The sequence below is a fragment of the Mirounga leonina genome, unplaced genomic scaffold, assembly GCF_011800145.1.
Source record: "Mirounga leonina isolate KUSES-001 unplaced genomic scaffold, KU_Mleo_1.0 Mir_170, whole genome shotgun sequence".
Taxonomy (NCBI): domain Eukaryota; kingdom Metazoa; phylum Chordata; class Mammalia; order Carnivora; family Phocidae; genus Mirounga; species Mirounga leonina.
Window position 1 is genome coordinate 20,958,537 of NW_023270433.1, and position 27,107 is coordinate 20,985,643.

The 27,107-nt window shown below is 41.0% G+C and overlaps 1 protein-coding gene across 1 annotated transcript in view; it reads left to right on the top strand.

The window, feature by feature from the left end:
* Positions 1–27,107, top strand: part of SUSD1 (sushi domain containing 1) — a 126,643-nt gene that overhangs the window by 34,865 nt on the left and 64,671 nt on the right. The window contains exons 6-8 of the mRNA XM_035016061.1: positions 4,931–5,110; positions 14,723–14,820; positions 15,467–15,653. Of these exons, the coding sequence (XP_034871952.1) occupies positions 4,931–5,110; positions 14,723–14,820; positions 15,467–15,653 (465 nt within the window). The remainder of the gene's footprint in view (positions 1–4,930; positions 5,111–14,722; positions 14,821–15,466; positions 15,654–27,107) is intronic.

The following is a 27,107-nucleotide window of genomic DNA, read 5'->3' on the forward strand; positions in this document are numbered from 1 at the left end:
CTTGAAACTCGCACAGCACATTCCCCCCCCCCCCCCCCCCCCCCCCCCCCCCCCCCCGGGGAGACCTGTTTTGAAGTTGATTATTTGAATAACATCACAGATAGTAGGATGGTAAGAAAAAATTCCCCGCCATGGGGGCACCTAGGTGGCTTAGATGGTTAAGCATCCGACTCTTGGTTTCCACTCAGGTCGTGCTCCCCAGGACGTGAGCTCCAGCTCCCCATTGGGCTCCATGCTCTGCGGGGAGTCTGCTTGGGGGTTCTCTCCCTCTGCCCCTCCCCCCATTTGTGTGCTTGCCCTCTTTCTCTCAAATAAATAAATAAATCTTATAAATCTTAAAAAAATCCCAGCTGTGTTCATAATTAGTTGACTGTATTGCTGATACATATCCAAACGTTGTTCCTTCGTGATATAATTAGCCAGAGAAATGTGTGCTTAAATGAACACCCCGAATGCATATGTAATGCAAATTTGTGCTCCTTATTTTTTTCTTTCCTTTGGTTATAAACTCTTTTAAAAGGGCTTATTTCCTTGTGATCGTGAGAACTTTGGGCATTTCGTGTAGAACCATATTTTTATTACCACCTATTGCAGCCTCCGTTGGATTGATTTTGGAGTATTTTTTAATAGTAGCCACCTGCTTCCTTGGGTACCCTTTGGTCTGAGTAGAAGTGGCAGTGGTTGCCATCTCTCTTAAGCATGATGGGAATATCTGTGACAGGGCCATGTGCCAGGCCAGACCCAGGCCAGACCCCCATGTTACGGGTTTAAACGTCAGTACTAAGAAGGCTTCAGGGTATCACACAGATGTAGGGTTAAGTCTTGTTTCCAGCAGCTATCTTGCTCTGGGAAAGCTGTGGGAGACAAGATTCGGAAGAGGGAGTTGTTGAAGAACTCTTCCATACTGATTTGAATGCTCCTTTATGTGACCTTTTCTCCTGAGGTTTTAGCTAACTTCTAAGCTCAGTCCTAATCAGGGCCTAGACTGAACCTCTTCATGGTGAGACTCCCCAGATTTAATGGACCTGGACTTTGGGGTCATATATCCCATGGCTTGAGTACTGGCTCTATCTTTTACTAGTGGTGTGACTTTTGAATGTGACTTAAGCTCTTAGGAGCTCTTAGGGACTCTTAAGCTCCATATTCGTATCTATAAACTACGTGAGAAAAAAAAAATCTACCTTGCAAGGTTTTCTTTGATGAATAAATAAGATAGTATGTATCTAATAGACTTAAGTTTAGTAGGACTTTGATGAATGCTATTATGATTAAAATGATTGAGGTTTGAACAACATTCCCAGAATTCCCTGGTACAAAAGTGATACTAGTTTTTGTGTCTTTTACTCCTCTTTCATCTACTTGGTATTTGGTAGGTGTGAGTTACTTCTGTTGAATAACAAATGTAATGTATACCTGTCTTATTATTTATACTTACAATTTACTGATGCCTCTTTCCTTCCTCAGGGGCCGTTATTCATATCAAAGTTACATTTATTACATCTCGAACAATGATAAAGTAGTAGCAAGCTATCAGTGAACAATTATTTATTGAGTATTCACTATGCAAAACGTATTATTTTAAGTAGGCATTGTGGGGGTGCAGGAGATGATCAAATAAAGATTCTGTCCTTTACGAACTGGCCATATATTTGGGAAGACATAATGTATTCATAGAAAGACATTAAACCCTCAAGCATGTGATGATAAATGGTAGCTATTCCTCCCAGTATTTAATTTAGGTTCTAAGCTGAGTGTGTGCATAAAAATCAAACTTGGAACCTTGTAGAAATGTGGATGCCAAGAACCCAACTCAGTACTACTGATTCGGAAGAATTATCTCTGGGTAAGGGGAGAGGCTGTGAGCATCAGCATGGGTGTTTTTTCCAAGTTCCCTAGGCAATTCAGATGTACAGCTGCCGTTTAGAACCGTGGTTTAATCCAAGCCATGCTAGAATCCTGTCTGTCTCTCACCAAGGAACTATCCAACTTGAGTAGCTATGATATGGGAACTCACAGAGTCATGGTTGCCCACTAGTGGGCAGCTCCCTGAGTCTCTGAACCGTAGTCCCTAGAGACCAAGCTACTGATCTCTCATCAACTCCCAAATTAATATTTTTGGTATTAATTTAAAAAAAAATCTTATATTTTTACACGCCTTCCATTATTCTTGGTCACGTCCGAGGATGGAAGCCAATTTAGGTATCTTCTGTACTCTTACACCTTTAGAATCTGTGCTTCTCCGTTAATCCAGTGGTCTGTCACTGGGTTCTTTCTGAAACCTCTCCAGTGTGCTGTTAGGATTCCAGCTTCAAGGTCCATAAGCCTACATAAACCTACACCCTCAATCTCTTCACTGCTGTTCCATTTCCTGCTATAACTGAGCCCTGGCTTTAACTAGAAGTTATTTTAGATGTCAACAATGACTGGGCAGCCTTATGAAACATTAACCACCTATTCGGTTGGTTGCCCAGGTACACACAAATATACTCATGTCTTGCAGTGTTTGGGGCCTGTTGATAATCTCTAAAGGTTTGATGCTGGGAAAAACATGATGAGGTAGCCGTTGTGTCTGGTAAACACGTATGAAAAGGGAACAAGTCCCTGTGGGCAAATATGGGACTTGCGAGGTGGGCAGGGTTGGAGGATTTATGAAATGACCACCTGGTTCTGGTCTCGTAACTGCTCATGATGTGAATCTGCACTGACCAGAAACTAACTCTTCTTTTAAAATCTCAGAGCTGAGGCGCCTGGGTAACTCAGTTGGTTAAGCGTCTGCCTTCAGCTCAGGTCATGATCTCAGGGTCCTGGGATCAAGCCCCACATTGGGCTCCCTGCTCAGTGGAGAACCTGCTTCTCCCTCCCCCTCTGCTGCTTCCCCTGCTTGTGCTCTCTCTCTGTCAAATAAATCAATAAAAATCTTAAAAAAAAAAAAAATCTCAGAGCCGGGTAGGTTGAGCTGTTGTATTAATGTTCTCATGAGAACGTTGATGACAACAGATGAAAGCCTGCTCTGGGAGGCCTCCCTCAGGGAAAGAACTCTGGGGTTCTGCAACAGACCAAGCATTCATAGTGGGATGGAGGCATGTGCAGTTCCATTAAATCCACCAGTTCTTTATCGGAAGCTCATTTAAGAGAAGCTACCTGTTTCTAAGGCCAAGAATGGTTGATGGGGAGTTGGGAACAGATCATACCATTTTCTCTATCTTGAGTTCTTTATCTCAATAAATGCACTTACATTTTATTTTTTAAAAAAGATTTATTTATTTATTTGAGAGAGGGAGAGAGAGAGAGAGCACAAGCAGGAGGGGCAGAGGGAGAGAGGGAAGGAGAAACTCAAGCAGACTCCATGCTGAGCACAGAGCCCAACACAGGGCTTGATCTCAAGACCCTGAGATCAGGACCTGAGCTGAAACCAAGAGTCAGATGCTTAATGTACTGTGCCACCCAGACACCTCACACTTATATTTTAAAAGCCTGCATGTCAAGAGTGCCTGATTTTCTTGGCTTTCTACAGATTGGGGAGAAAACTAAAAATCAGAATGAATACCAGAAGTTATATATATATATTTTTCTCTGTATTTGGGTATAACTGGGACTCTTGGCTACATTTGCAATGATTATGGCCTCCTTATTTTAGATTTATTATGTGTTCTTGAATAAAATTATATCTATGAACTCCCCATGACCACATGAGGAATTTGACATGTTCGTTTCTTCCCTTTGCCTCATTGCTCAGAGTTTTTGAAATAATTTGGAATTTTATTTTCAAATTATTCATTTTTTTTACAGTGTTCAACTTTTTGTTACAGAATCCTTTACTACTAGTTGTATCAAGCTCTCCAGTCACATTTAAATGATTATGGAGACTTAACCTGCACATCATGCTGATTTCATTGCTTGCTAGTGTTTCTTCTAAAACTTGTCCTCTACTTTTCTTAGGATATTTATTCTGGTTCTTCTGTGTTGTTGTTATTGGGCTGGAGTTCGTTTTGTTTTGTTTTTTTTTTTCAGAAAAGATAAACATGAATTTAAAAAAATTGCAAAATATCTGAAGATGACTTTCTTTTACTCTTACATGAGGTAGAGTTTGGCTGAGTCTGAAATGGTAGCATCATAATCCATTTCCTTCAGATAGCTTCTGTAAATATTCTACTATGTTCTAGTAGTCAGAGTTGCTGAGAAGAAATTTCATATCAATTTTATAATTCTTGTCTCCCTCTATGCAGCTGATTTTTTCTTTTATAGAAACATAAAGTGAATGTTTAGACTGTATATACTTTCCCTATTAATTTGCTTTAAAAAGTTCAAAGTTTTTTTTTTTTTTAAGATTTTATTTGTCAGAGAGAGGGTACAAGCAGGGGGAGGGGCAGAGGGAGAAGGAGAAGCAGGCTCCTGCTGAGCAGGGAGCCCGACGTGGGACTTGATCCCAGGACTCTGGGATCACAACCCGAGCCTAAGGCAGCCGCTTAATCGACTGAGCCACCCAGGTGCCCCAAAAAGTTCAAAGATTTTCTATCTATTTCATTTAATAATCCGTTGGGAACAAAACTGTAATTGTGTTATCATCTACTTATTAGGAGTTTGTAATCTCATGATACATAGGAAAAGGCACCTGAAAATCTTAATATTTAAAAGGACCCCAGAATGGATTATTTCATTGACCAAGGAATTCTCCATAATGTAAATCGTCTTATAATTGGAATATTTTCTGTGTGTACACGTTTGTGAGTTTCACTGAAGTCAGGCATGTCTATTTTCTCTCCTTCCGAACAGTCTTCTATATCTGCAACTGGATTATTTGATGGGGTTCATGTTTTCTCTTTTCCCATATGAGGGGACTCTAGCATGACTAAATGTTTTTTCCTAAAATGTGGACTATAGGGATAGAAGTTGGGCATCATAACTAGTGCTGTGCTTCCTCCCCTTGCAGAGATCAAGTGCGGCCATCCTCCGCAGGTGCGGCATGCACTGCTGGTGGGGAATCACAGCTCCAGCCCGGGCAGTGTGGCTCACTATGTCTGTCAGGAGGGCTTTGAGAGCCCTGGAGGAAAGATCACTTCTGTTTGCACGGAGAAAGGCACTTGGAGAGAAAGTACTTTGACATGCACAGGTAAGGACTCTGTTTGGTGGGGCTTTTTTTTTCCTGGAAGCAAACAGCCAGCAGGAGCCTGGGACCTCCAGCTGACCCATCGCTCCCTGTGCACTGTGCCTGGCTCTGCCATTTACCTGAGGGGGCACCTGGCTTTAGGTGTGTCAGCTGAACCCCAGAGATTTGGAGGGTGGATTGGGAAAATAAGTTGCGTAGAAAATCTCGTGCATCCGTCTTTTGCAACTCACCTTAAATCACAGTGATTCCTGTCTCCTCTGCTTGGCTGGCTGAGAAATGTTTCTCCAGGAATCATTTTTCTCAGGGGGGCATACTGAAAAGTCCTAACTTAGCCCACGTTGGCAGCTTTTCAGAAAAAAGGTGGTGTAATGGGTAAGGAGGTTTTTAATGTTTATTTAAAAAATTTTTTTTTTTTTTAAGATCCTACCTATTTGACAGAGAGAGACACAGCGAGAGAGGGAACACAAGCAGGGGGAGTGGGAGAGGGAGAAGCAGGCTTCTCGATGAGCAGGGAGCCCGATGTGGGGCTCGATCCCAGGACCCTGGGATCATGACCCGAGCTGAAGGCAGACGCTTAACGACTGAGCCACCCAAGCGCCCCTATTTAAAAATTTTTAACTGTGGTTAAACACACGCAGCATAAATTTACCACCTTAACCATTTTTTTTAATATATATTTTTTAAGATTTTATTTATTTATTTGACAGAGAGAGAATGAGAGAGAGAGCACATGAGAGTGGGGAGGGTCAGAGGGAGAAGCAGACTCCCTGCTGAGCAGGGAGCCCGATGCAGGACTCGATCCCGGGACTCCAGGAACATGACCTGAGCTGAAGGCAGTTGCTTAACCAACTGAGCCACCCAGGCGCCCCCCACCTTCACCATTTTTAAGTATTAAGTATATTCACACTCTTGTGCAACCCATCTCCAGACCCTTTCCATGTTGCAAAACTGAAACTCAGTACCCATTAAACAGTAACACTCCACTTCCTGCTCCCCACAGCACCACCATTTTACTTTCTGTTTCTGTGGATCTGACTAATTTAGATACCTCATATAAGCAGAATCAGGTAGTATTTGTCCTTCCGTGACTGGGTTACTTCACCTAGCATAATGTTCTGCGGGTTCATCCATGTTGTTGCAAAGGGCGGGGTTTCCTTCTTTTTAAAGGCTGCATAACATTCTATCGTATGTATTTACCACGTTTTGTCGATCCATTCATCCACTGATGGACCCTTGCGTTGCGTGCACCTTTTGGCTACTGTGAATAGTGCTGCTGTAAACATAGGCATCCAGATATCTCTTTGAGACCCTGCTTTCAATTCTTTTGGGGATATACCCCGAAATGGAGTTACTGGTGAAAAGGGCTTCTGAGACAACAGTTCAAAGGCTAGGGGTGTCATATATGGGCTGTGTGTCATCAGGAAAGGCATTATTTGCTCAGATCCTCAGTTTCTTCATCTGTAAAAGGGGGAAAGTAAAGTCTGCTTTTCCTATTTCCAAGAGTTATTGAGAGGGAATCAAATGAGATCATCTGTGGGGAAATTTTGAAAAGTTTAAAGCACCGTGTACACGTTAGGTCTTCTACTGAAATTATTGTATGCGCTTCCGCATTCTTTAGTTCACACCACTGCCTCCAAGTGACAAGGTGGGAGAAGGCAGTGACTCTATTTGTGACGGCTGGACAGGGGGTGTGACAAATGGTTGTTACACAGTGTTGAATGGCTCTGGGAATGTGTTTCTTTCTTTTTTTTTTTTTTTAAGATTTTATTTATTTATTTGACAGAGACATAGTGAGAACAGGAACACAAGCAGGGGGAGTGGGAGAGGGAGAAGCAGGCTTCCCACGGAGCAGGGAGCCCGATGCGGGGCTCGATCCCAGGACCCTGGGATCATGACCTGAGCCGAAGGCAGATGCTTAACGACTGAGCCACCCAGGCACCCCTGGGAATGATGTGTTTCTAGATGTTGGCTCTAACGACAGATCTGTGAGGAGTGAAATCTCAAGGGAGCTTTGGTCTGGGTCTCCGGTTTGACTTGCTGCTGAATTGTTATAGCATGTCTTGGGTTTTGCTGGTCAGAGTTTTCCATAGGGAAGTCTAGCCAGAGCAAGCAAAACATGGGGACTGCTGGTGATTATTTGTCCATAGAGCAATTGTTCCTAACCATTTGGGGCATAGGAATTTGGTGAAATCTATCAAATTGATTTAATAGGTATCTATTTAGCATACGCTAGGGGTGAGGTACTTTGCTAGACACTACCTTCTTGGAATTCATTGGACAGCAGGGTAAACCAACTTTCCTCCAAAGAAATGCACGTACACACGTACATACAAGGTTTCACAAATTCGGGATGTTCATGGACTTCCCTGGACTAGACGAAGACTTTGGCCCTGCTGCTGGAGCCATCTGTGCCATGCAGTTCCCCCATCGGGTCATCTCCGCCATAAATGGCAGAGGATGGAGGCTAGAGACTGGAGGCCTAGAAAACGAAGAAGGGTAGACTTGGATGGGAGCCCAGAGATCTGGTTCAACCTGTTCTTAGAGAGTTCGCACTGACTCACCCTACCTGCACGGAGAAGCAAGGGCAGTCCTGTAACTAACAGCAAGGACTCCAGAGTCCCAGTCTCATTAGGGAAATTGAGAAGAGCTAATGCCATATTGGACCATCCCTCCGTCCCCCTCCCGTTAGTGTATCTCTAATAGCACTTTAAGAATTATTTGGAGGCAGTGAGGCGTCTGTCTCACGGGATGCCGAATTAAACATTTGGGGCAATGTTCCTGGCCCTGAGATACCTGTGGAGTCCCTTGATGAGCCAGCTGGGCATAGCTTCTGGACCCTCAGCCATTTGCCTCATTACTCAGGCTGTTTTGCTTCCGTTCAGAATTCAATGTGGGTACAGGGATTAGTCCCTACAGGAAAAAACAGTGGATCCGCATGGGGCATAGTAAGCTATTAATTAGCTGATTCTTGTAGAGCACTTTGAAGAACAAACATGTTATGTAACTGCTAATTATAATTACCGTCCTCAGCCTGCCACCTTTCACACAGTCTGTGGCTCCAGCTGCAGCTGTTTCCTTGGGTTTATGCAAGCTTTGATTTAAGGAGAGAAAAGGCATTTTTCCCTGAGAGCTGCGATCTTTCTGGGAGGAGGCCTCTGTGCCGTCAATCAAGATTGGCAGCTAAATTAAATTTCCGCAGATAAAGGGGGTGATTTACATGCTGATTAATTCATGGTGCAGCGCGCAGGATCTTGGTGGGTAGGTAGGGGAGAGGCTTCTGGAAATGTAGTGAGAGATGCTGATTACCGTGGCTGTTGCCCAGCTGAACTCCCTTCTGCCTTCTTTTCCCTGTTTTCCACTCATTTCTGCACACCTCTCCTGTACCAACTCCCTCCGTGTATTACCTTCTTCGATGTCCACGTCTGGATTTTCCTCCCACTGTCTGCTTTTCTGCCTAACCTCTGAATGCCTTCTACCTCTGCTCGCTGTTTCCATTCTGTTTACCCCCTCTCTTTATACTTCACTGTTTAGTTCCAAATTGGTTGGAATAATTTATCTTCACTTTACCTGGATTGTTTTTAGTTGAACTTATTTTCGGAGGCCCTGTTTCTTTGGATTAGCAGCATGGATCTGTGTATGTTTTTAATGGGGTGTGAACGCTGGCAAGGTGGTGGGACTCTTTTTTTTTTTTTTTTCCTCTTTTTCTTTAAGGCCAGTTTGGACTGGAACCTCCAGACAGCTGAGAATTAGGCAACCATTTTAAAATGTGCCTGGAAAAACCCCAGGTGGAAGCTTGATGTTTAGTGGGTTGGTTTACCTCAAGATCAAAGAGGCTGATTCATTCTTGATAAGACTGTCGCTGGCTTTCCTTCTGCTCGGGCCATTTGGCTTTTCATGTTTAGAATCTGAGTTAATAATTATAAGGTTGACGCTCACTCTTGCCACGCTCTTAGAAGGGTAACATTGCTATTGAAACACAGACTGTTTATGGGCTGGGATCCGTTCTGAGCCCCCTAACCCGATTCAGGCCCGAGTCCAAATGCCTCCAGGCGTCCTCTTAGCCTCTGCCCCTCGGTTTTGTTGCTGATCTTCCTTTTCAGCCTAGTGAGTGCTCACTTGCAGCAATAACGCAGTTCAGATGGAAAACAAAGGTCAGCTGGAATAAATGGACACATCGATATAAATAGCCCCATGGCTGGGATGTGTTTGAATATGTGTATAATGTTTGGACTGTCAAGCACGATAGCTACTGTTGGCTGTGTCCAACTTACATGCCCAGGGCTCTGCTAGGGGTCTGCATGCCTGGTTTCGCTTTGTCCTCAGAGAAACACTGTAAAGTAAGTATTGTTAGTTTTCATTTCATAGGTGAGTAATCTGAGACTCATAGAAGTTAGGCAACTTTCACAGGGTCCTTCAGTAACTAGTAAATGGCAGAGACAGGACTTGAACTTTGGTCAGGATGCTTGGGAAGCCCACGATCTCGCTCTCTCCTACCAGTGTTTCCCAAGCTTGAGTCATTTGTATACCACCCGGATGATGTTTGCCATAACAAAAGTATTATTTTTTTAAATAAGTTTCTTTAAAAAACCTTTTATTTAAAATTTCAAATCATAATTTAAATTTACTGATCAAAGACACTTTGTGTAGTATATGTGATATTATGAGTTGGATGGACTACGTGTATTTTTTTCTAACATACGCAAAAGTCAGTACAAGCAAACATATATAAATTTACTCATGTGCTGCAAAAAGTCATCCTTAGGTGTTTGATGCATTTTAGGAAAGCACTCCTCTAAGTCTTGCTACTTCTACCTATTGTATGTGACTCTAAAGACTTAAAAACAGGAAAGGAAATATAGCAGAACTCTTACAGCCAAGCATGCACTTATTCAAATAGTCACTTTGATTTCAGTGATGCTGCCATTATCAAAATGTATCTGTTTTGTAATCTGTGTTTGGGAATTGCCTTTGGAAGTAGTTTGTGAGTCATATTAGAAGATCAGTCATTTAACTTTTGAAATCAGATACTGTTTGACTAGAAATGACACTGAGCTTGACCATCTCCTTGGGTCACCTGAACTTACTCTCAATGATCTTTTACTGTTTCCAAAAATAGAGAAAAAGGATATAAAATTGGAAACCAAGAGAGTCTGCTGAATCAGTCCCTGTCCACAGTGGGACTCCTGAGAGTATGTCCACTGCCTCTGTCCCCTCCCTCCCTACTTCTCTTCCCAGCCAACAGTCAGGCACCCAGAGCCTTCAGTCCACTGTAGCTCTCTCACCAAGGTCCCTAGTGACCACCTGTCAAATTCCTGTTCTAGTTTCAATCCTCAGTCCTCTTACCCTTTCCACAACATTGAGTATTGTTGATCACCTAACCATACCTTCGTCCATCCATTCAGTCAGTCAACCAAATAAATATTAAAAAAAAAAAATCTAAGGTACTCTCTTAGGTTCTGGGGATAGAGAGATAAACCTGGTCTTTGCTATCATAGAGCTTACATTCAGGAGAGACAGACACTGAATAACCAATTACAAAATTATTTAGTTATAAATGTGGTAAGTACTACAGAGAAATGCTGGATGCTAGTAGAATACTAAAATATATACCTATATACATTTCTACACATGCATGCACCACATACAGAATCCAAAGGCAGGCAAAGGTATTCTGTTACCCACTGAAGCTTTCCTTCCCCAGATCTAATGGAGAGTTCAATTGGATGGGGTGGGGGGGCCTCCTTTTTTTTTTTTTTTTTTTTTAATAAAATCCAGAAAGGCCTAAGTGTCCTCTAACTGGACGAGGCACAGGCCTGCTCTACCTACCTCTTCCCGAAGTCAAACATCAGATCTCATCATGACACTTTGGGTGCTCTGGGGATCAAGAACCATGTGAGAGAATAAAGAGGTGGAGGTTTTCCCTGGTGCTGTGATGACCTGCTCCAGGTCCTTCTTGGGTCAGAGGTGAGGACATTGTGGGGAATTGGTGGGAAGGAAGGGAGATAACTTTGGAGGAAGCAGACACTCCTTCACATCTTCTTTCCTTGGCCTCCAGGCATCCCACCTCCAGCCAGTCTCCTTCCTCTTTGCTACTCTGTGTCCTCTGGTTTCCCCTTGGGTTCCATGTCCGTTGGGCTGCTCTCCGTGTCCTCCCTGGATGTTACCTCACACTTGGCATCAGTGACCATCCGTACCTTGCTGACTTTCAAGATGATTTTTTTTCACCTGGATAGTCTGTAGAGAACTCCTATCTAGCATGTTCTAAACACAGTTCGTTAGTCTTTTTCTCCCAAACCCGGCGTACTCCCGCCTCTGTTTCTCAGGAGAACAGTACAAGACAATCCATTCAGACTCTCGAGCTCAAAGGCTGGCAGTCAGCCTAGACTCCCAGCTGTTCCTTATCACTCACCTCCTATTGCTTCTCCTTCAGAGTTGTCTTCTGGCTTTAAAACCCGGCCCTGAGGCCACCTGTCCTCCTCTCTGCTGAATAACTGCCACAACGCCCCCAGCTCCTGGCCTTGGAGTCTGACGGTTCTTGTTTTGAATCCTGACTTGACTGCTTACAACCCGCATGACCTTTGGCGGGTTATGTAACTTCTCTAAGCCTCAGGTCTAGAAAATGGACAAAATAATATTGAGCTCATGGGCTTATTTTAAATTAAATTAATTTTTAATATTTTGCCCAGTTTTATTGAGAAATAATGACATACATCACTGCATAAGTTTAAGGCACACAGCGTGATGGTCTGACTTTCGTGTATTATGAAATTATTATCATGGAGTTATTTTGAAGATTAAATAAATGATACTTTTAAAGTTCTGTACATACTATCAGGTCCATAGTAATAACTCAATAAATGTTTGCTGTTGCTTCTTACTACTGCTCTTCAAATGAGATCTGGTCTTTAAAGAACAGTGGGGCGCCTGGGTGGCTCAGTCGTTAAGCGTCTGCCTTCGGCTCAGGTCATGATCCCAGGGTCCTGGGATCGAGCCCCGCATTGGGCTCCCTGCTCTGCGGGAAGCCTGCTTCTCCCTCTCCCACTCCCCCTGCTTGTGTTCCTTCTCTCGCTGTGTCTCTCGCTGTCAAATAAATAAATAAATAAATCTTAAAAAAAAAATAAAGATCTATCAGTGTTTGGCGCATTATAATCTCTGGGTAGAGAGTATCCTGTTCTTATGATCTCCAGTTCTACTCCAATGTCTACTTCGCAAAACACCAGAGTTACCTTTCTAAAGAAAAAAAAGTGCCGTTATGTTCCTGCCTTTAGCTACCCATTGCTCATAGGAGTAAGTCTGCACTTCGTATAGCTAGTGGGGTCGTTCCCTGTCTGATCCTGTCTTGCCTCCTCCTCAGCACCCTGAATATGCCACAGCCCTTTACGATTCCCGGCGTTAGCCCTGCTGTCTGTTTGCTTAGGTGTCTTCCCTGCTCTTCAGCCATTCATCCGTCAAGGTCATGCCCTCCACAAAGCCAGCTTCCCCAGGCCCTCCAGTAAGAGTGGGTGGCTTCTTTCTCTAGACCCCGTGTACTCATGTGTAACTTTGTTCTAAGATTTATCGAGTTGTAATCTTCCTACTTATATGTTTGCTCCCTCCATTAGACAACATGTTCCTGGGGGAAGGGCTTTTGTTCTGATCATTGTCACAGCCCAGTGCCTGGCATGGGAGGATGCTTGGCATTTGGTAATCATTCAGTGAATGGTGCATAAAGAGCCCTGGAGTCAGTTCCAAAGAGAACTTCCAGAAATGTCTTCAGTTATCGGTACTATTAGAATTAGGGTATCTCTTTTAAAAGGGCAGCATTTATGTGGATGTTTAGTATCTGATGGGTTTATAAAGAGGTCTTTCCAGCTGATTTGTAGACACCTGGAGGGAAAAGCAACTGCATTTTGTTAAACTGCTCCTTGGGATGAGCTATCTGACATCCCTGTAATCAGATCTTGGTCCCATCTGTGCAAGAGAGCATGGCGCAGGCAGGAGGCAGATGGCAATTTTGAGATGTCATTTGCTGTTGTCATAGTGAATGAGCAAAATGGAAAGACAAGAAAGGAAACTTTCATGTCTCCTTTCTCATCTCTGCTTGTGGCAAAGTGAGAAGGAAATTTGCTTTACTGGCAGTCAGAGACCAGGTGAGGGGTGGGCTGTTTCCTTTTCCTTCTGGACCAGGTGGTGTGTTAGTATCAGAGGGATGGGTGGGTGAGCAGAGGAGTCCAGGGCTCTAGGGCCTTTGAAGGGTGATTGGGAGGGAAGGGGCTAGAGTGTTTGGGGCTTGTTCAAGCTGATAAAAGACTGGCACCAACGTCATCTTCATGCTCCCCAAGTGGGTGAACAGATAGGATCTTTACATCTATTGGGGTACCCGTGTCCACAACTGGAGTATTTCTTTGATTTCATTTTATCTGTGCTCTGAGAGAAGTATTGATGTAGAGACCCGAGAATGCTTTAGATAGCCACAGGTGTTCCTCTGGTGTCTTTCCAGGAACTTGTCTGTTTTCCTCTGTCTGCCTGTATTTATTCTCACTTACTGACAGCCTGACCTGGGCTTACCCAAGACCCAATAATGCTGCTGATGGATGATTTAATAAAGATGTAAAATCTTGTATGGCAAAGAGATCATCAGTAGACCAGGGCCTATCTAAAGGTAGCACTGGTTCCAGGTACAGGGGAAATGAGTCAGTCCTACAGGTGCCCGATGTGCAGGCTCTCTTTCCCACGTTGGAGGCCGAGAAGGGAGAGAGGGGGCTGAGTTGAGAGGAGGCATCTTCTGAGATGGAGAATTAACTTTCCCACCCTTCTTGATGGGAGTCTTACCTTGGGTTTCCCAGAAAGCAGAGCTTGAGGCTCAGGGCTTACATTTATTACACAATGGGGAATGATATCCCCGGAAGCAGGGGTGAGGGGTACAGTGAGTAAAGCAGGGGAGGAAAGAGAGCCAATACAGTCCATTGGAAATTGTGACCTCAGAACCAAGGTTTCCCATATTGCCAAATTTATTACATGAAATACACACAGATTATTTAAAAGAAGCAGGACAACTTGAAGAAATCAGTGGCTTTCTGATAAATCAGAATTAAATAGCTTCAGTTAGAGAAGCCCCAGAAATATCCAGGGACCTTATGGAGAATTTATTTAGTTTACTCCAAGCTGCTCCTGAGGAATGGTCCCGTGTGGGGATACGTGTCATTTCCCTCTTGGGAACAGCAGTGACCGGGAAATAAAGAGTGTTCTGTCAGCCAGGTGGTACAAAGCCGGAAACACATCTTCCCTGGGCAGCTGCAGGGGAGATTCAGGGCACAGCTCTGGGCTCTCTATCCCGCAGGAATGGAACGCCGGTGGCATCCAGTGGCCTGCCAGGCCAATCACAGGTTGGAGTTCTTAGCCATTCTCAAGCAGGTGTCTATCTTTTCTTTTCCTCCAAGTCAGGTAATAGGCCAGGCTCATTCTTGATGAAGAGAAATGGGGTGATTGGCCTGGGGCAGCTTGAATTGCCTGATTTGCTTTCTGAATCAGAGCATGAATGGTGATTAGCAGAGATATGAGCTGCACAGAGAAACTGAGTCATGCCAGAGGCCATTGATGCATTTTGTGAGTGGACTCTCTCTTTTTCTATTTTAGAAATAATTACAGAAATTAGTGATGTATCAGTGTTTAATAATACCTGTGTGAGGTGGCAGATAAATCCAGGAAGGATCATCTCCAAGATTGTTTATGTGGTAAGTGAAATGATCCACTTTTTCCTGCTAGGAACATGACTTGGAGAGACTTCCTTTCATGAGGGCTTCTCCATCTCATTGTCTGATTGTTCTTCTAAAAAGTGATCAGATTTTTTTTTAAGATACCTGGTTTATTTTATTTTACATTCTGTAAAATAAAATAAATATTTTATTTATTTTTAATAAATGTGTCATTTATTTAATTTATGTGTCATTAAATGTGTCATTAATATATGTGTCATTCGGCAGGGGGTATGTGTGGGGGATATATTGTTTATATGTGGCATCATCATGATCGCTTGTTCCCCAGCACTTGTATCTCACTCCCCCAGAGGAGGCCTGGAAACATCTGCTGCCTCGGGGACAGGTTGTGACTGCCTCCACGGAAGGCTGGTCCTTTGTGTGCAGCTTAGGCCTCCTTAGAGGGACTCCTCATTTTATGTCACTTCTTAGGGTTTATTGGTTACTGGGCTGATCAGACTTCAGCACCAGATACCTGATAGCAGAGGCTGACCTTGTTCATTTCCTCTGCGTGCACAGTGTGGTGTCAAAGGAATAGTAGGAGAATGGGATTCCGCTCCACCAAGTCTCTCAGTTGTTTTCACCAGAGTCACAGCGGGTTCTTTTTTCTTTTTCCCTCCCAAAGATATACATAAAAGGACAACGGTTGCACCCTGTGGGATCAGTTCACGAGGAGACAGTCAACGTGACCACAGACAGCAGGACCCCAGAAGTGTGCCTAGATCTGTACCAAGGCACCAACTACACCGTGAGCGTTTCCATCGCCCCCCCTGCGCGCTCCGTGCCGGCCATCATTGGGTTCCAGACGGCTGGTAGGTGGAGGTGAAGTCTCATTGCCTCCCAGAAAATGCTAAGCACAGGATGTGGGGGACTGTCCTTCAGAGTCAGCTGGGCACGAGAGTTCATAGTTGCTTTCTGAAGTTTGTCGTGAGGAGGATGCAGTTCTAGGAGGTCTTGTAGGAGAGATTCCTGTCCTATTGATGCCAGGCCAAATGAGCACTGATGGATTGTTTCTTAGCTGGGTCCTTGGTTGAAATGGAAGGTAATAAGGCATTTGAAAGAGGAGAACATTAGATGATGAGGCAGTCAATTCTCAATTATCCAAGGCACTAGAGGGTAGCAATGTGACTTACCGTTGGTAGGAAACACAATAGTCCTTTCTTACTCTTGGCTGTGGGAGAGGAGGAGCTGGGGAAGGTGACCCAGTGGCTTTACATCTAGGATGGAAACTGACCCCAGGACTGGTTGGGGGTGCGAATCAAGTTGATAGTGAGCGAGTGGATAGGGAGAAGCAGCCCTAGGATGCAGGAAGGGAGATATTAGGTGAAAAGAGAAGTGGACAGGAAGGAGTTTCATTTTTATTTTTATTTTTTTAAGATTTTATTTATTTATTTGAGAGACAATGAGATAGAGAGCATGAGAGGTGGTAGGGTCAGAGGGAGAAGCAGACTCCCTGCTGAGCAGGGAGCCCGATGCGGGACTTGATCCTGGGACTCCAGGATCATGACCTGAGCCGAAGGCAGCCGCTCAGCCAACTGAGCCACCCAAGTGCCCCAGGAAGGAGTTTCAAAAAGTGGTAATAAACCTCATTGTACATATATATCTCATGGATTTTTATAATGTTGTGACAATTATAATAATTTTTTTCACAATTCTCATTATGGGGTGTCAGGACTAATTAAATACCTTGTAAACAAATCACGAGAAGCCATTGCTGTCATTTATCATTTTTGGTGAGTTGAGGTAGTTCTCAACTAGCTGTCTGATGTCCCACTTAAAAGGTGCCCCGGCCTCCGGGTATTGCTGCCACCAGGAACTGGGAAGTGACATGGATTTGGCAGAAATAATGAAATAGTCTGCCAATCTTAACAACAGAAAGCCAACTACAAAATTATACAAATTTGATCCCCAGGGCACTTGTATATAAGTAAAACAATATATAATATGTAGGGAAAGGTGTTGTAGAATGAATGTGATATGAATATGATAACTAGAGAGTCTTGTTCAAAATTAATGATAAACTGCTATGGATTTATCAGGAATACATGGTCTTCTTTTTTTTCTTATAAGTTTTTAATTTCAACTCCTTAACAGTTAACATATAGTGTTATATGAGTTTCAGGTATACAATATAGTGATTCAACCATTTTCTACATGACTCAGAGCTCATCATGATAAGTGGACTCTTTAATCCTCATCACCTGTTTAACCCACTCCCACCCACTCCCTTCTGGTGACCATCAGTTTGTTCTCTGTAGTTAAGAGTCTGTTTCTTGGTTTGTCTCCCTCTCTCTCTTTTTTTTTTTTCCTTTGCTCATTTGTTTTGTTTCTTAAATTCCACATATGAACGAAATCCTATGGTATTTGTCTTTCTCTGACTGACTGACTTCACGTAGCATAATACTCTCTAGCTCCATCCATGTCATGGCAAATGGCAAGATTTCATTCTTTTTTATGGCTGAATAATATTCCTCTGTGTGTGTGTGTGTGTGTGTTTGCATGCGCGCATGGGTGTGCACACCACATCTTCTTTATCCATTCATCAATCGATGGACACTTAGGCTGCTTCCATAGTTTGGCTATTGGAAATAATGCTATAAACATAGGGATGCATGTATCCCTTTGAATGAGCGTTCTTGCATTCTTTGAGTAAATACCCAGTAGTGCGATTACTGGATCATGGGGTAGTTCCATTTTTATTTATTTATTTATTTATTTTGAGTGGCTTAAATAACAGACATTTATTTTCTCACAGTTCTGGAGCCTAGAAGTATACAATCAAGGTGCTGGTAAATTCTGTTTCTGATGAAAGCCTCTTCCTGATTTGCAGATGCCTACCTTCTCACTATGTAATCTCATGGCTTTTCCTCTGGAGGATCCAGCTTAGGGTATGTGGGAGGTGCTAATTAACAGGTCCTCAGTAGTTGGAAAGTCCTAGTTAAGTTCTTCAGTGATTCTTATTATCTTAAAGGTGAGTCCTACTTGTTGATATGTAATGGTCTTGAGATTCTGGAGTCATTTTATGAAGATATATTCATTCTGTGAGTACCTGAGCTTCTTCATAACATAGATATTTAGGGAAGATCAGAATGAGTCCTGAGCACACTTCCCTCAAGGTGATGGTCTGCGTACTCTCCATTTTTAATTTTTTGAGGAACCTCCATACTGTTTTCCACAGTGGCTGCACCAGCGTGCATTCCTACCAACAGTGTGCATGAGTTCCCTTTTCTCCACATCCTCACTAACGCTTGTTGTTTCTTGTGTTGTTGATTTTAGCCATTCTGACAGGTGTGAGGTGATATGTCATTGTGGTTTTGATTTGCCTTTCCTGATGATAAGTGATGTTGAACATCTTTCAATGTGTCTGTTGGCCATCTGTATGTTTTCTTTGGAGAAATATCTGTTTATTTCTTTTGCTCATTTTTTAATTGGGTTATTTGGTTTTTGGGTGTTGAGTTGTATCAGTTCTTTTTATATTTTGGATACTAATGCTTTATCAGATACATTATTTGCAAGTATCTTCTCCCATTCTGTAGGTTACCTTTTAGCTTTGTTGATTGTTTTCTTTGCTCTGCAAAAGCTTTTCATTTTGATGTAGTCCCAATAGTTTATTTTTGCTTTTGTTTCCCTTGCCTCAGGAAACATCTAGAGAAATGTTGCTATGGCCGATGTCAGAGAAATTACTGTCTGTGCTCTCTTCTAGGATTTTTATGGTTTCAGGTCTCACATTTAGGTCTCTAATCCATTTTGAGTTTATTTTTGTGTATGATGAAAGAAAGTGGTCCAGTTTCATTCTTTTGCATGTTGCTGTCCACTTTTCCCAACACCATTTGTTGAAGAGACTGTCTTTTTCCCATTGCATCTTGTTTCCTGCTTTGCCAAAGATAAATTGCCCATATAATTATGGGTTTATTTCTGGGTTTTCTCTTCTGTTCCATTGATCTATGTGTCTGTTTTTGTGCTAGTACCAACTGTTTTGATCACTACAGCTTTGTAATAAACCTTGAAGTCTGGAATTGTGATGCCTCCAGTTTTCCTTTTCTTTTTCAATTGCTTTGGCTCCTCACAGTCTTTTGTGGGCCCATACAAATTTTAGGATTGTTTGTTGTAGTTCTCTGAAAAATGCTGTTGGTATTTTGATAGGGGTTACGTTAAACCTGTAGATTGCTTTGGGTAGTATGGACATTTTAACTATTTGTTCTTCCAATCCATGAACATGGAATGTCTTTTCATTTCTTTGTGTTGTCTTCAGTTTCATCAGTGTTTTATAGTTTTCAGAGTACAAGTCTTTCACCTCTGTGGTAAGTTTATTCCTAGGTATTTTACTGTTTTTAATGCAGTTGTAAATGGAATTATTTTCTTAATTTCTCTTTCTGTTGCTTTTATTAGTATATAGAAATGCAACAGATTTCTGTATGTTGATTTTGTATCCTGTGGCTTTACCAAATTCATTTATCAGTTTTAGTTGCTTTTTGGTGAAGTCTTTAGGATTTCCTTTTTTTTTTAATTTTTTTTTTTTAGTATTTTATTTATTTATTTGACAGAGAGAGACACAGTGAGAGAGGGAACACAAACAGGGGGAGTGGGAGAGGGGGAAGCAGGCTCCCCACAGAGTAGGGAGCCTGATGCGGGGCTTGATCCCAGGACCCCGGGACCATGACCTGAGTGGAAGGCAGACACTTAACGACTGAGCCACCCAGGCGCCCCCTAGGATTTTCTATATATAGTGTCATGTCATCTGCAAATAGTAAAAGTTTGCTTCTTCCTTACCAGTTTGGATGCCTTTTATTTCTTTTTGTTGTCTATTTGCTGTGGCTAGGACTTCCAGTACTATGTTGAATAAAAGTGGTGAGAGTTGACATTCATGTGTTATTCTTGAGCTTAGGAGAAAAGCTCTCAGTTTTCCCCCATCAGGTATGATGTTAGCTGTGGGTTTTCCAGATAAGACCTATGTTGAGGTATGTTCCCTCTAGACTTTTGTTGAGGGTTTTTATCATGAATGGATGTTGTATTTGTCAAATGCTTTTTCTGTATCTATTGAAATGATCTTATGGTTCTTATCCTTTCTCGTATCATATTGATTGATTTGTGAAAATTGAACCATGCTTGCATTCCTGGGAATAAATCCCACTTGATCATGGTGAATGATTATTTTAATGAATTGTTGGATTTAATTTGGTAATATTTTGTTGAGGATTTTTGCATTTATAGTCATCAGAGATATTGGCCTGTAGTTCTCTTTATTTTGTGGCGTCTTTATCTTGCTTTGGTATCAGGATGATACCGGCCTCATAGAATGAATTTGGAAGTTTTCCTTCCTCTTCTATTTTTTGGAGTAGTTTGAGAGAATAGATATCAATTCTTTAAATGTTTGGTAGAATTTGCCTGTGAAGCCATCTGGTCCTGGACTTTTGTTTGTTGGGAGTTTTTTATTACTGATTAAATTTCTTGGCTGGTTATTGGTCTCGTCAGATTTTCTATTTCTTCTTATTTCAGTTTTGGTAGATTATATGTTTCTAGGAATTCATCCATTTCTTCTAGGTTGTCCAATTTATTGGTGTAGAGTTTTTCATAATATTCTCTTCTAACCGTTTGTATTTCTGTGGTGTTGGTTGTTATTTGGTTGGTTGTTATTTTTCCTCTCTCATTTGTGATGTGTTGTTTCTCCTCTCTCTTTTTCTTTTCCTGAGACTGACTAGAAGTTTGTCAATTTATTGATCTTTTCAAAGAACCAGTTGCTGGTTTCATTAATCTGTCCTATTGTTTTTTGGTTTCTATATAATTTATTTCTACTCTAATCTTTATTATTTCCTTCCTTTCGTTGGGTTTAGGTTTTGTTTGTTCCCTTTTTTTGCTCCTTTAGGTGTAAGGTTAGATTTTTATGTGAGATTTATTTGCTTCTTGAGGTATGTCTGTACTGCCCTAAACTTCCCTCTTAGAATCATTTTTGTTGGGGTGCCCAGGTGTCTTAGTTTGTTAAGCATCTGCCTTTGACTTAGGTTATGATATCAGGGTCCTGGGATCAAGCCCCGCATCAGGCTCTCTGCTCAACGGGGAGTCTGCTTCTCCCTCTCATTTTCCCTCTGTGCACTCTCTCTCTCTCAAATAAATAAAATCTTAAAAAAAAATCATTTTTGCTGCACCCCAAAGATTTTGGATTGTTCTGTTTTCATTTTCATTTATTTTCATGTAATTCTTTATTTCTTCTTTGATTTCTTGGTTGAACTGTTCATTGTTTAGTAGCATGTTATTTAACCTCCATTGTATTTATGGTCTTTCCAGATTTTTTCTTGTGATTGACTTCTAGTGTCAAAGTGGTTGTGGTCAGAAAAGATGCATAGCATGACTTTGATCTTTTTGAATTTGTTGAGACTTGTTTCATGGCCTAATATGTGGTCTGTTCTGGAGAATGTTCTGTGTGCAAAGAATGTGTACTCTGTTGTTTTAGGATGGAATGTTCTGAATATATCTGTTAAATCCATCTGTTCCAGTGTGTCATTCAAAGCCACTATTTCTTTGTTGATTTTCTGCATAGATGATCTGTCCATTGATGTAAGGGGGGTGATAAAGTCCCCTACTATTATTGTGTTACTGTTGATTAGTTCCTTTATGTTTGTTATTAATTGCTTTCTGTATTGGGTGATCCCATGTTGGGTACATAAATATTTATAATTGTTTTATTGTCTTGTTGGACTGTCCGTTTTATTATTATATCGTGTCCTTCTTTGTCTCTTATTACAGTCTTTGTTTTAAAGTCTATTTTGTCCTGGGGCACCTGGGTGGCTCAGTCAGTTGAGCATCTGACTCTTAAGTTCAGCCCAGGTTATGATCTTGGGGTCGTGGGAAAGAGCCCTGCATTGGAATTTGTGCTCAGTGGGGAGTCTGCTTGGGATTCTCTCCCTCTGCCTTTCCCCCTGCTCATGTGCTCTTTCACCTTCTCTCTCTCTTTCTCTCTCTCTAGCTTGCTCTAAAATAAATAAATCTTAAAAAATGGTCTATGCTGTCACGTATAAGTATTGCTACTTCAGCTTTCTTTTGACATCCATTTGCATGATAGATGTTTCTCTATCCCCTCACTTTCTATAGGTCTGAAATGGGTCTCTTGTAGGCAGCATATAGATAGGTTTTGTTTTTTAATCCAGTCTGACACCCTCTCTTTTGTTTGGAGCTTAGTCCATTTACATTCAAAGTAATTATTGAGAGATATGTATTTATTGTCATTTTGTTACTTGTTTGTAGTTCATTTTGTAGTTTTTCTGGGGAATATGTCTTTTTAAAAGACTTTAAACTTGTGTCATTATTCAGTCAGAATGACAGCTTGTTGTTCAGTGTCAGCTGTTTTTACTAATATCCAGTTACCTCTGCAAGGTTCTCTCTCCCCCCCACCCCCCAGGAAAAGGATGGTGGTCTTTGGGGTTAGACAGACCTGGTTTTGCATCTTTGTGTTGAAGAGTTAGGTGACCATGGCTGAGTTGTTAAATGTCTCCAGAGCTCTTTCCTCTCTCTGAAATTTTAAGTGGAATTGGATTAAATTTGGAAGTTAATTTAGTGAGAACTGGGGTTTATGTGGAGCCAATCCAACTGGGAACAAAGCACATTTCTACATTTACTCAGTATGTACTTAAGTTTTATCTTTTCTGTTTATATATGCACTGGTGTAAAGATTGGCCATTCTCTTCCTCTAGAGCCTGTACATTGGCAATCTGATACCATTTAAGCTTTACACTAGTTCTCTTAAAATGAATTGGGAAGTTTTCCATAGTTTTTTATGCTCTGGAAAAGTTTGTATCACTTTGGAATTATTGCCTTCCTTTTAAAGTTGGATACATTTACTCGTAGGATCATTAAGTTTCACCCCTCTTGGGAGATAATTCTTTGATAACTTTGTTAATTTCTTCTGTGATTTTCCTTTGATCTGTTTGTTTCCTACATTTTCTTCAGCCAGTTTTTTTTTTTTTTTTTTAAGATTTATTTATTTATTTATTTGACAGAGACACAGCGAGAGAGGGAACACAAGCCGGGGGAGAGGGAGAGGGAGAGGGAGAAGCAGGCTTCCCACCGAGCAGGGAGCCCGATGCGGGGCTTGATCCCAGGACCCTGGCTGGGATCATGACCTAAGCCGAAGGCAGACGCTTAACGACTGAGCCACCCAGGCACCACCTCTTCAGTCAATTTTTTTTTTTAAAGATTTTATTTATTTTTTAACAGAGAGAGAGAGACAGCGAGAGAGGGAACACAAGCAGGGAGAGTGGGAGAGGGAGAAGCAGGCTTCCCGCCAAGCAGGGGGCCTGATGTGGGACTCGATCCCAGGACCCTGGGATCATGACCTGAGCCGAAGGCAGACGCTTAATGACTGAGCCACCCAGGTACCCTTGGTTGGGATTTTAAATATATCGGCAGAATGTCATATGGAATATTTGTTTACAACTGCTCTGGGGTTACAGGTTATGTAACCCCAGGTTATTCTGATTCCTAAGTTTGGTCTTCTCTCTCTTAAAAAATTGATTAGCTTAGCTTGAGTTTTCTGTTTTATTACTGTTTCTTTCCCCAAAGAATAAACTCTTGGGTTTTTAAGTGTTCTTTTTTTTCTATCTCATTAATTTCTCCCCTTAGTTTTATTACCTTTTTCTTCTTGATTCTCTTAAGTTGGTTATATTGTTCTATTACTAAATTCTTGAGTTGAATGCATAATTCAACTCATTTCCATTCTTTTCCGTTTGATAATAAAAGTTTTTAATGTTTTTGGACTTGAGCATTGGCAGAATTCCTTAGGCATTGATACGTACTCTCTTTATCCCTACTTTCAAGGCATTGTATAATTGTCCTTCTGATTTTGTCTTTGATTGAAGAATTATTTATGAGTGTGTTAATACATGTTCTCTTTATGTTTACTTTCAAAGCATTACATAATTTCTATTTGATTTCCCCATTGATTGAAGGATTAATTACAAGTAAATTATACAAATGGTAGGTTTTCTTTTTTTTTTTAACATTTAACTTTGTTGTTAATTTCTAGTTTTATTACATTTTGGTATTTTTGAGGGGATTTATTGTCATTTTTTGGGGGCTTATTATTTGGGAAAGTTTTGCAATAATAAGGTAGTACGTTTGCTTGTGAGTAGAGTAAGAGCTAGTCTTCAGTCAACTCTATTAATAAAGGTATTCCAACTGGGGAGGGTATGTGCTCTGGTAAGCGCTGTGAATTGTGCAAGACTGTTGAATCTCAGATCTGTACCTCTGAAACAAATAATGCAATATATGTTAAGAAAAAAAAAAAGAAGAAGAAGATAGCGGGAGGGGAAGAATGAAGCGGGGGAAATCGGAGGGGTAGACGAACCATGAGAGACGATGGACTCTGAAAAACAAACTGAGGGTTTAGAGGGGAGGGGGTGGGAGGATGGGGTAGCCTGGTGGTGGGTATTGAGGAGGGCACATTCTGCACGGAGCACTGGGTGTTATGCACAAACAATGAATCATGGAACCCTACATCTAAAACTAATGATGTAATGTATGGGGATTAACATAAGAATAAAAATAAATTAAAAAAAAAAATAAAGGTATTCCAGACTTCTGTTTTTTGTTGTTGGTGATGGTTTGTAGATACCTGGATTGCCATTTGTCTCAGTTTCTCTCAGAAATTCTAATTGTTTGGGTTCACACATTTTGAGTTAACAATATTTATGTTCATGACTGATGTCTGACTGTAGATTCTTTCATTAGTAACAACTGGCTCACTTTATCCTGTTTAAAAATTTTTTGATAGCAGTATTGGTTCTCTTGATTTCCTTGTACACCTGTTTGCATAATATGCCTTTGCGCACTTTTGTTCTTTTTTAAATTAAAACGATTTTAATTTCAGTGTAGTTAACGTACAGCGTTATATCAGTTTCAGGTGTACAATATAGTGATGCAGCAGTTCCCTATATTACTCAGTGCTCATCACAGTTAGTGCGCTCTTAATGCCCTTCACCTGTTTCCCCCATCCCCCCCCCACGCCTAAACACTTTTGCTCTTAAAATCTATCTCAGTAACATTGCTGCGTTATACTCCAGGAGGCAGCATGGACTGAACCGTTTTTTTTTTTTTATTTTAAAGATTTTATTTATTTATTTGACAGAGAGAGACACAGCGAGAGAGGGAACACAAGCAGGGGGAGTGGGAGAGGGAGAAGCAGGCTTCCCGCAGAGCAGGGAGCCCGATGTGGGGCTCTATCCCAGGACCCTGGCATCACGACCTGAGTCGAAGGCAGACGCTTAACGACTGAGCCACCCAGGCGCCCTGGACTGAACCGTTTTGAGAAAGGTTTTGTTTTTAAGTAGATTAGAAATTTACATTTAGTGTTCTTTATGACTTTCGTTTCTTCTGTCATCTTGTTTTTCTTCCAGTGTTGCTTTGCTGTGTACATTGTTTTCTACCTTTTTGCTCCACAGATTTTCTTCTTCGGTAGTTCAGTATTTTTATTTTATTTTACATTATTTTTTATTTTTTTATTTGATATTACACATTATTTTATTTTTATTTTATATTTTTATAAATATATTTATTTTTATTTTTATTTTATATTACACGTTAAAAAACAAACAAAATCCTATTTGAATGTGTATTTCTGATTACCAGTGTTCAGACTGAAATAATGTTAACATCTTCCTGAATAAGATAAGGAAGTTAGCATTCTCTGCTTCTTTTTTTTTCCTTCCCCTCTTGCTTCCTTTATGTTATTGGCTTAATACAGCATTTTATTGCCAGCTTCTTATTTTTAATTATTTTTTAACTTGTAAATTGCGTCTTTAAAGAATTCATCTTTATATTGATTTAGAGCAATATTTATAACACTTATTTAAACAGGTATATGTTTTAACAGTTTCAGTGCTTACTACCAGTCCTTTCATACCAAAGTTTCTCTATTTTTATCTATATTTTTATTTCACTGCACAGAGATTTCGATCTTTTTACCAAGGAATGGGATACTTTCTGAGCCCATGATTATGTGAGAATGTCTTTTCGCTGTCTTCATGACTAAATAAGAGCTCAAGTGAAGATAAATTCCTTGGTCCATAACTTCTTTTGGTAGAATTCTAGAGGCATTTCACATTGATTTTGGGAATTTAAAGTTTTGAAAGAGAATTTGAAGAGGGTGTGATTTTTTAGAAAAAAATCCTATTGTAGATAATCTGATTTTTAAGCCTTGATATCACAGAGGCTTTCTTTATGTGTGAAATTCAAGACTATTTACTCATCCTTTATCTGTTTTAATCCATCTTTAAAATTTTTTACAAAAATTTTACAAAAAAGATGTTGCCTAAGTTTACTATTACTTTGCTCAATATTGTTTTTTTCAAAAGAATATTCATTCTTTGCCTCTTAAGCACATCTTCTTTGTAGAATCATTTCTTAGATTTCATAGACTCATTTTTATGTTGTTTTTTTGCTTCTACATTACTTATTGTTAGAAGATAAAAGTTTTATCTAGGTTTGAGATTTCTCTTGTAATAAAATGGATGACATTCTCTTTGATCTTACTTTTTATTGGATAATATATATATATATATTTTAAAGATTTTATTTATTTATTTGACAGAGACACAGCGAAAGAGGGAACACAGCAGAGGGAGTGGGAGAGGGAGAAGCAGGCTCCCAAGGAGCAGGGAGCCCGATGCGGGGCTCGATCCCAGGACCCCGGGATCATGACCTGAGCCGAAGGCAGACGCTTAACGACTGAGCCACCCAGGCGCCCCTTTATTGGATAATATTAATGTGCTTATCTCAGATCTCATCTTGAAGGAGTTATTGCTGATTGGATAATCCAGCGTCCTTCTGTCCTGTCCTTCTGGGAGCAGCTAGCTGTGAGAAAGCCAATGCCCTGAGCTTTATTTCTGAGCCCCTTTTTTTTTTTTTTTAAAGTAGGTTCCACACCCAGCATGGAGCCCAACACAGCTTGAACTCATGACCCTGAGATTTATTTGTTTATTGACCACTTGTGTGTTTGACATTATTTTAGGCATTGGGAATTCAGTAGTGAATGAGACAGAAAAATCCCTTCCCTCATGAAAACGAATCAGGCGTGATATAAATGTTACTGTTTTTCACTAAGTTTTCCTAGTACTCTGAAGGTTTTTGGATCTTCAGATTTTGATCCATTTGATGTAGTTTGAAGTGGTGGGGTTTGGAGCCAATGGTGGTTTAATTAATGCACGGGGATGGGACCTGTGGGCAGAAAGTGCTGCATTGGGGTTGTGATGGGTGACTGATTATATACTTTCAAGTTG